The sequence below is a fragment of the Sprattus sprattus genome, assembly GCF_963457725.1.
Source record: "Sprattus sprattus genome assembly, chromosome: 7".
NCBI classification, from domain to species: Eukaryota; Metazoa; Chordata; class Actinopteri; order Clupeiformes; family Clupeidae; genus Sprattus; species Sprattus sprattus.
Window position 1 is genome coordinate 9641829 of NC_137926.1, and position 9642 is coordinate 9651470.

A 9642-nucleotide genomic window follows, 5' to 3' on the forward strand; every position below is an offset into this window, starting at 1 on the left:
TACTTTACCTGCATTTGGCATATGAACATTAGGCCTTTGTAAGTATCAACAGATAGAATTATTAATGTTCACTGTTTTGAAAAATTACATTGATGACAATGACAATTACATTGATTCAAAGTTTACATTCCTATAATTTGTATGAGGAAGGCAGAGTGCAATAATGCATTCATCAATTCATCAGAAGTACTGATGAGAAAATATGTTGCTGCTTATTGCGTGTAGGAGTATTTTGTGTTTCATCGGGGCAAGAGAACTTTATACCACACTTAGTTTTGACTTTGATTTAAAAATGTGAAGTGTTTGGTCATCAAGCAAATTTATGTCGAAAGGTGAATTTATTACACTGTGTGTCATTCAAATAGGCGACTTGGTAAAGTGTGAAACCGCGAGTTCGTCGCGAGTCACTATAGTCTCGCTCTGAGTAAATCAGGAGTGAGTCTCTCCAGGTGACGGCGCACTATAGCTGTTCCTCCACGGTCCTCTTCAGGAACACGCGAACGGTCTTTCTGCCCAGGCTTACTTGCGCCGGCGGAATACAATTCTAGCCTACTCCATGAAATGGCTGGGTGAATAAAGCGCTTCTTCCGACGGGTTGTAAAAGGCGTCTACATGCTGTAGAAAATTAAGAATTCATTTGAATGAACAGAGTGGCACGCTCACCCACACCTAAAGCTTACATGTGACACAACCGTGCAACGAACACATTCAGACGCGAACGTTAATATTCTCAGCTGAGAATAATTTTCCAGCGAGCCCACGCAGTTCCAAATTTAATATTTGAGATGTGACTAAATGCTAGGCAAACGACAGTTAATCTCATTCGATTCACAAGAATGACAGAAATGATAAACAGCGATTGAGTCGAGAAAACGATGCCCATATGACAGGATTAAGATGTAACAATTATACTGTTCAAGCAGTCTGCTAATCATCTCATCAAATAACTTTAATAATTTCAATCCGTTGAAGTGTTCCAAACCCCCTTAACAAACGCGTAATTTGTGAAATTATTGTTGCGAGTGGTTCCACTGGGTATCAAGAAGTCCCCCCAATAAATCTATTGGTTGTGGTCTCGACGCCTTTATCCAATGCTTCTGTGATGAGGCTGCAGTTCTACTTGGGAAGTTGGCAGCTCGAGGCAAAGGCTCTACTCTCGCAGTGGCAGTTCGACTCTGGAATTATGAGCAGAGCTGGTCAAAGCTGAACGCTGTTTTGAACATTTTATTCCGAGAACTAAGACCATGGAGATGGGATTTCACATCTTTGTAGCGTTCCTCGCCTCCCAGGTAAGAGCTATATGTTTTCCGACGGAAAATTCGAGGATATTTGTCCGCTCCGTTTAACTGTCTGCTGTGTTTTCCTGCTTTTCTGGATGGCTCAGTCTACCGACATGCACACTGTCGCTGTCATTTCGAGTGGATCTACTAGATTCCTATAGTATGTGTCGAGACGCTTTTCCACTGAACTATCCGAACATTAAGATGTTACGCTATTTGTAATCTAATTTAGAAGGCTACCAACAGATTAGGAAAATAGTTAACTGAGTATGGCGAAGTACACGGTGCACTAAATCGAGGAATAATCTTAGCCATTTTTAATCTTAATGCTTTGGTGAATTTTGTTTGTCGGAGAGAATGTTTTCATCTCTGTGACCGCAGTGGACAGTTAACGGATGCATTTTTGCCTGCATGCATTGCACTGCGGGTGAAAACAGTAATGTGTGGGGCTATGTGCAAATCACGAGTCAACTCGCTTCCAGGCGCATCTATATTCCGCTCACCTCCGAAGTTGAGCGTTTCTTTGGCTGTTCATTAGGGCGAGCGGTCTGTGAGAGAGGGATTCACTGACACCGGCCGTCCAAGGGGCTCTTCGTCAGGCTCACAGGCTTCCTGGCAGCATAAATAAACATGAAAATAGCCCCCTGATGCTGTCAATGTATGACTCCAACGCTTTAAACTTTTCTGACAGTTTTCGCACAGCCTAATACACTACCATTGCCTACTTTCGGTGACGACGCCACGATGCTGGTAAATGCCTTGTTCTCGTGAAGTGATGCCTTTTGAGGTTGATACGGATTTAATTAGGGCTGTTAAATGTGTGCTTCGCCTCGTTGATTACATGATTTTTTTGGTAAATTCCCAAAGGCCTTTTTTTTGTAGCGCTGAAGGACAAAGTGCCTTTGCAACGTGTATGCAAGGCTATATGAGGTAACAGACAATGAAGGTGCCTAAAGATTCGGTGTGGTCCCTGGGGCCCTTTGACGACTCCAAAAGAGGATGGTCATGTTTGTATCATGATTTCTACACCAGTGCACACACACACACGTAAACGTGAACAACAGGTGCAGTTAATAGCGCCGCGCAGCTCAACGGGCAGGCTTCCAAAAAACGGCCAAATGGAAAGCACGCTGTTCGGCACTCCCAGATGCTGAGCTTTCGCTTGAGCGCGGCTTTCCAGACACGTCAGGACAGGTGCTGAATGAGCCGGGGCCTATCATGCCTATTTGTGGGAGATGGATTTCACCAGCTCTGCTTAATAAAGTTAAATTCCTAGAGGTCCTGTTCTCGTGTCTCCTTTGTGTTTACATAGACCAGACCATTGTGCGCAAGAGTGGTAGCCTACATGTGCCACTGTGCTCGCCGGTCGGGTAAGGTCCTTGCAATGTAACATTAGTTACCAGGCACGTGCACAGATAGACCCCAACTGGTGCTCAAGCACCAGCCCTTGTGCCCTGGTTGGGAAAAAGTGCCCTTTTTTCTGGAGACCAATTTTTTTTTTTCAATCATCAATATTTCTAGAATGCAAATTAGTCTCTCGTCATCAATTTCCCCAAATGTGTTTTGATATCTGAGGGGGCATTTATTTGGAGTTCTTGTGAGAATTTCGCCCCGACATGCTCCGCGGCATAGACATAGAATACCGTAAATCCTCCAATTGTGGCCGGGGCTTGTATTTACTTAGGCTGCACAGCGCGCCGGCCTTTATTTGGGGCAGGCTTGTATTAGGGGCAGGCCTTTATTTCTTACTTATCTTCTGTTATAGAATTGTATTATTTAAATAATGGGCATAATTGCAGTAGGCTAATATCATTCATTGCATATTCGTTCAGCACTGCCTGCACATCGTGTAGCGCTTTATGTGCGGTGTCAACGTAAACATAAACATCGGAGTTAACGTCTCTACTGTCAGTCACGAAAGAAAAGATTTCCAAAGCCTTGATTTAAATCATTGAGACACTCTATTATGCTTACCGCTGACTGAAAAGAGCTGGTTTGATATCCAGCCTAACTTAGGCTACTTTCTACATCCACCTGCTAGTCGTAGCCTATTGCATTCGTCTCGGGTCAATGTCAAATTTCTTTGCTGCTTTTTCTCCCGAATGTTCTTCAGCTATCAGCACACACCATCTCTTTGAATTTAATATCAAAGTTGCGTAAGTCTACTACTGCTTTATTATCCCTTCTGGAAAAAGTAACCTAGCCAACTAAAACGTTACAGCTATACGATACGTGCATTTAGGCTAAACCATAACAAATTGCCAGACGGGCCTTCATGAACAAGATAGGCTACTTTATTTTACCCCCGGCTTGTATTCGGGGCCCGGCCTTTATTTGTCCGTATGGACCACGACCCCGGCTACTATCTGGAGCCCGGCTTCTAATTGAATCCCGGCCTTTATTGGAGGATTTACGGTAAGTATTCTTTGCCTATGATCTGCGGTGCTCACAAGCCCCCTCCGCGCCCCTCCCTCCTCATCCCCCGCATCAAAGTTGAGCGGCAGGCCAACAGGTTCAGCCTACTTCTTCACTGACCTGCATCAGACAAACAGGTAATGACGGTGTTTGTGCAATCCCCCGACGTTGTATAAATTAACAACATTAGTGCCGCTGAAAACAATACGTCTGAAAACCGGACTGATCCGACGTTTCCTAAAAAAATAAACAGACAACTAACTTGATTTCAAAGCATTGTCCAGCTGTTTACTGACGTTTGTCAGGTTTAATGACATTATTTGTCTGAAAGTGCATATTTTGTGTTGTATAAATGCCGTTTAAACAATGTCGAGAGTATGTTGAATGTTTGTTTATAAATGTCACGAGAATTCACAGCTAGAAAATAGCAGGTAAACTATGCTAGCTCTCGGGGTCATGCTATCCTTGTCCCATCATTGCTTAACGTGATATTTATGTATCTCTTCGTTTTGCCTGTTTTACAACGGCAACCAGAATTTTTCCTCCCAAAAAATTATGAAGGGCGGTCATTCCAAAAGCATTGGTTTTCTAAAAATGGGTGGCTGGAGTATTCCCCAAGTTCAGATTTGATGCACAAGCATGGTCAGTTGGACCAATTACAGAAAAAAGGCACCCCAGACATCATGTATTAGACGTTAAGGGAGTGGAAGCCAGAGAGCGAGAGAGATTTAATTTCATTAATAATTTTGGTGATGGGCGCCCTTTTTTTTGTTTTTGAGCACCTGCCCCCCAAAATGTCTGTGCACGTGCCTGTTAGTTACTGTCTATTATGGCTCATGTTAGAAAGCAGTTGGTAGGCTACTAATCGCGAAGTTTTGATTGACGATTTCTTTGGGTGTTTTAACGTCAACCTTCTGTAGAGTTTCAATCACAGAGTGACACGGGCAGAGTCAGCTTCCTCAACTGGGAAACTTTATGATCCTGACATAAGATCCTAACATGAAATGCTTGTTTTATTTTTCCTCGCTAGGATTTATGGTCTCTTAAGGATGTCGCATCTGGCGAACATTTAGATATTTTTATAGCCCACTCCATAGATTTTTCTAAAGTAAATGCAGCATGCTGCGGAGCTAGCCTACTTGTGTTCTCCATTAGATTGTTTTATTACCATAGCTAATAGTGTGCGCACTGGCTGCAAAACCCGTGATAAAACACCCCTGGAACTGCGGCGGGACATTATATTGGCCGCTCAGTACTCGTGTAAATAAAGGTGAAATAAAACAGTCTCTGCCTGCCTGGCTCATGGCTCACGGCGGTCACGCCTCAGCACTCTCAGACACACTCCCAGACTTTTACGGCCGGTTGGGTCGGATTTTCCGTCGGGGCCAAAGCTCAGCAACCTTCGAGTTCTCGGACATTATGTGGCGAACTTGTCTTGTACGTGTGGTTTGGGTAAACAGTTCAGACCTTACAAAATCGTTGCCTAATTACATTCATTTTTAACACATGGTAGTGATTTTCTTCTGCCGAAGTTGTTTTCCTCGTCTGAGCTTACCCGCTGCCTGTTCTGTGTGCAGGCCCATCACTTCACATTACTATGCGCTCAGTGTGTGATCAAGTGAAACACTTATTTATAGCGTGCAGGTAGGGCGCCAAGTGCTCTGCTCTACCGTATCAGCGGCAGCGAATCCCCCCTCTATAAATCTCTGTTTTCAAAATGAAACGCTGAGCAGCTGAGAGTCTCAGCGATGAGTCAGATTAAGCACCGCACAGCCGGAAGGTGCGGGCGCTCCTCTCTCTCTATCTCTCTCTCTTCCCTCCACCTTTCTCTCGCTCTCTCTCTCTTCCCTCCACCTTTCTCTGTGTGCTTGTTTTTTTTTTTCAAGTGTCAGTTTTTCAACTGTCGAAGCCAATGTACAGGTGCGTTTAGTAAATAGCTAAAGGGAAAAAATAGATAGAAAAAGACCGATGTGCTCTTCCGAAGTGAAGTGACCCTTGGTCCACCAATCATTTTACGGTTCCACAGAACATATCCTGAGAAAGTTTGGTTGGTTAAGACAGCCAGTTGGTTGCACCGCTGACCCCTGTGTGGATACTGAGGAGTCTCTCACTCCTCTCAGCGGTGTGTTTGTGTGGAAAAGTGACCTTGGAGGAGACTGCAGATGGGGTGTGCTAAACTGAGTGACATCAATGCCTGTTTGCCTCCATTTACTCCCGTGATCCATTGGTATCAGTGAGAGAGGTGTGTCCTCACACACACACACACACACACTGCTAATTACAGCAGTGACAGGCAGTGGCGGTTCTAGGATTTTTCTGAAGCAGGGGCCACAATGGGGCCAAATGTAACCTTCAGGGGCCAACAGTGTCATCACCATCTGATATCCAGTGATGACGCTGCTTAAATAAACATCAATTTGCGACAAGGCAATACACACATACTGACAGTAAAGAACATCTACTTCTAGTCAACTATCCAAAAGCAACAATGAATAACTCAGTATCCCTTTTGAAACTGAAATAAAAAATCATGAATCAGTAATTGTAATATATATATGTTTTAATTCAGTGTGCATAAAGGGCGCATAAAACACACAAAACATAAAAGATAGCAAACAGCTTTTAACTGTAGGCCTATATACAACAACAACATATTATCTCTCTCTCTCTCTCTCTTTCACTCACACACAACAGCTTCTCCTTCTAAGCTTTGTTTATAGTCGCTAGTCCTAACAAGGTGGCAAAAAGCATGTATACACCTCTCTCTCTCTTCAGAAAAGAAGAATTCTCCGATTGCCATGCTTTGCGCTAAAACGCCTGACAAATTAATTCAAGTCCAATGACTTGGCCCGTCGAGACTCAACGCTTGTCACACCTAAGTGACTCAGACGAGCATTGTACACAAATAAATAGCCTAGGCAATGCACTGCAATTCATAGATACACATAAGTTTGAAATTCATCCAGCTAGGAATGAGAAATGTGATTCGGAGATCGCATAGACTACTTGCTAAATCATTTAGAATTAGCAGCATTGTTCTTTTTAACTTGCGCTTGCGAGTTGACACAACAGTAGCAGGCTATCCCTGCAAGTCGAAGGTTAATTTTTCCTGCTTAATGAAAATGCAAGCCCATATCTAATGATATTAGCCTATTGGTGATGATCGACCTCTTTCAAAATACCATGCACCTTCATTTTGTTTCTCTTACCTCGCCATTCATCTGTCTACTACGATATGTCTGATGAAGTGCACCATTTGAGATTCACTGAAAACAAACAAAGAATATCGCGTGGCTATCTGATTGATTGACGTGATTTTCAGCCAACCAAAGTTCGTTTTGGTGGTCACCAAAGCCTTAAGACCCACCCCATGTGTATTTTTAAACAACCAGAGTGAGTTATACGCTGCATTCGTCATGAAAACAGCACGTGTACAAAATGCTGCGCTACGCAGCAACCGGCAGGAACAGAACGCTTCTTCTTCTATTCACTTGTATTGACGCAACCGGCGCACTGCCACCAACAGTTTAGAGGTGGAACTGCAGCAGTGATCATTTAATTCTCCGCTTGGTTTTCTCGCCAGGTGATTGGCAGAACAGGGGCCAATCAGGGGCCAATCAAATTAGAGGAGGGGCCTCGGCCCCCCTGGCCCCGCCTCTAAATCCGCCCCTGGTGACAGGTGCAGCAGTGGGGCTGCTTTCTGCAAACACACTCACACACACACATACACACACACACAGACACACAGACACACAGACACACAGACACACACACCATGTGCGCGACTGCACACACTGCGTCAGTGTTTGCCAGAACATCTCTCCCCTTCCCTCTCTGACACACACACACACACACACACACACACACACACACACACACACACACACATTCTAACAGCTCCACTATCCATTTCAACCCAAAGTCAGCCATGGGGAGTGGCATTGGTATTGGCTGTATCGTGTGCCTTGGCTACTCATCACCAGCAATAGATGTTCAGCGGAGCAGTCTGAAGGAGTGTGAGCGCCAACCAATGACTGCACATTGCTCGGGACCTTAGTCCCAGTGAACTGCATCGCTCCCTGGGAAAGATAATCACGTTCCTGACATGATGGATGCAATCCCCGCTCCTAATGATCCAAAATGAATCCAGCGCTCAAACGGATGTTAGCCTGTCACTGTGGATCGGGGACTGCAGTCCGTCTGTCTTCAGATAAAGAGATTACTCATAAAAACCTGACGGTCTGTGTTTGTGTGTGTGTGTGTGTGTGTGTGGACTGCTCTCCCAAGAGAAGTCCTCATCTCACCTTTGCATTGTCTTCTGTGAATGAGAGAAGCTTTGCATTGTCTTCTGTGAATGATAAAAGCTTTGCATTGTCTTCTGTGAATGAGAAAAGCTATTCCTGGAACTCATTCAGAACCAATCATACAATGTGTGTTGGGTCACGTTCTTTAGTTAAGAGCAGAAAATGGCCAAGGTGGCTGTCTGTAGCCCTTATGTTCAGATATGCAGTTCATCTGAGCTGCAATGCAACATTCACCATTTCCTCACAAGTTTATTGTTGATAAAGACATCTCTCTCTCTCTGTCTGTCTCTCTCTCTGTCTCTCTCTCTCTGTCTCTCTCTCTCTCTCTCTCTCTCTCTCTCTCTCTGTCTCTCTCTCTGTCTCTCTCTCTCTCTCTGTCTGTCTCTCTCTCTGTCTCTCTCTCTGTCTCTCTCTCTCTCTGTCTGTCTCTCTCTCTGTCTCTCTCTCTCTCTCTCTGTCTGTCTCTCTCTCTGTCTCTCTCTCTCTGTCTCTCTCTCTCTCTGTCTCTCGCTTCCTCTCTGGGAAGAGAGGAAATGATAATTACGAGCAGGCAAGCAGGCGAGAGAAGCACAATAAGGTAAATGAAGACTCCGGTAATGAAGACAGTAATGAGAGGCGCTAGTCATTAGCGGCGATGTGGACCAGAATGCACTCACCTCTTCTGCTCTGACCCCCTTTTCTGGAGGGGGCCGTGTGGGCGAGGGGAAGGTCAACAGCGGATAGACTCGGATGGGGTTTCATGCTTCGCCCTAATTGCAGGGCTTCTCTCTGTGTTTGGAAACCAGGGGGGTGGAGGAGGTGGGGGGGGGTGTGTTGGAGAAGGACAGCTTTGACAGAGGCAGAGGAGAAAGAGAGAGAGGAGGGGGGTGGGGGTGGGGGGAGAAAAAAATCCCCAAAGGATAATACAGAGGCTTGTTTTCGCATAGCTATGGAACGCTGGGTTGAGCCCAGATGCCCTTGGCTCGGAGACAGGGAGGTCACTCAGTCTGACCCCTGGCGATTGGCACTGTCATGCTTGTGAGACCGGCAGGGTGTATGGTGAGAGGGGGCGATTTGTGTCGGGGTGGGGGGTTGTCTGCCCGGGGAGGATATTGCTGGTGTTTGAAGTGGCAGAGGCCGGAGAGATGATGGTCCGTGTGGGGCTCCGTGCTGAGAATCCAGCCCTCTTATGATGGTGCCTCTCACAATGGGCCAGTGAGTCCTGCTGAAGGGGGTCCAGTAATGGGCTCAGATTAACGTGGAGACAAGGAGCCGGTCGATGGGGTGAGCCGCATTACGACTGATGGCAGACAGAGACTGTGCACTTTCTGTGAGTGTGGTGAAAGTAGTGTGGGGTTAAATATTTCCTGTAAGTGCATTGGTAGGAAGACCCCCCCCCCCTCTCCCCCCCAACATATATACACACAGACTTACTCACACACACACAGACATACACTCTCAAACACACACACACACACACACCTTGCTCTTGTGCTTCTCTTTACTTGCTTTTTTGACTCTCCAACTCTCCCTCCCTCCCTGCCTCTCTTTCGCTCACCTTCTCTCTCCCTCTGTCTTTGAGAGTAGCCTGGCTGGTTCTCTATCTCTCTTCCCGTGTCTTTGAGAGTACCCTGGCTGGTTCTCTATCTCTCTTCCCGTGTCTT

At 45.5% G+C, this 9642-nt stretch overlaps 1 protein-coding gene across 1 annotated transcript in view; it reads left to right on the forward strand.

Annotated features, from left to right (window-relative positions):
* The first annotated feature begins 1163 nt into the window (after positions 1–1163).
* The window catches only part of cdh13 (cadherin 13, H-cadherin (heart)), a 423509-nt gene continuing 415030 nt past the window's right edge, over positions 1164–9642 (forward strand). The window contains 1 exon segment of the mRNA XM_080841504.1: positions 1164–1289. Within this exon segment, the coding sequence (XP_080697630.1) occupies positions 1245–1289 (45 nt within the window). The 5' untranslated portion in view covers positions 1164–1244.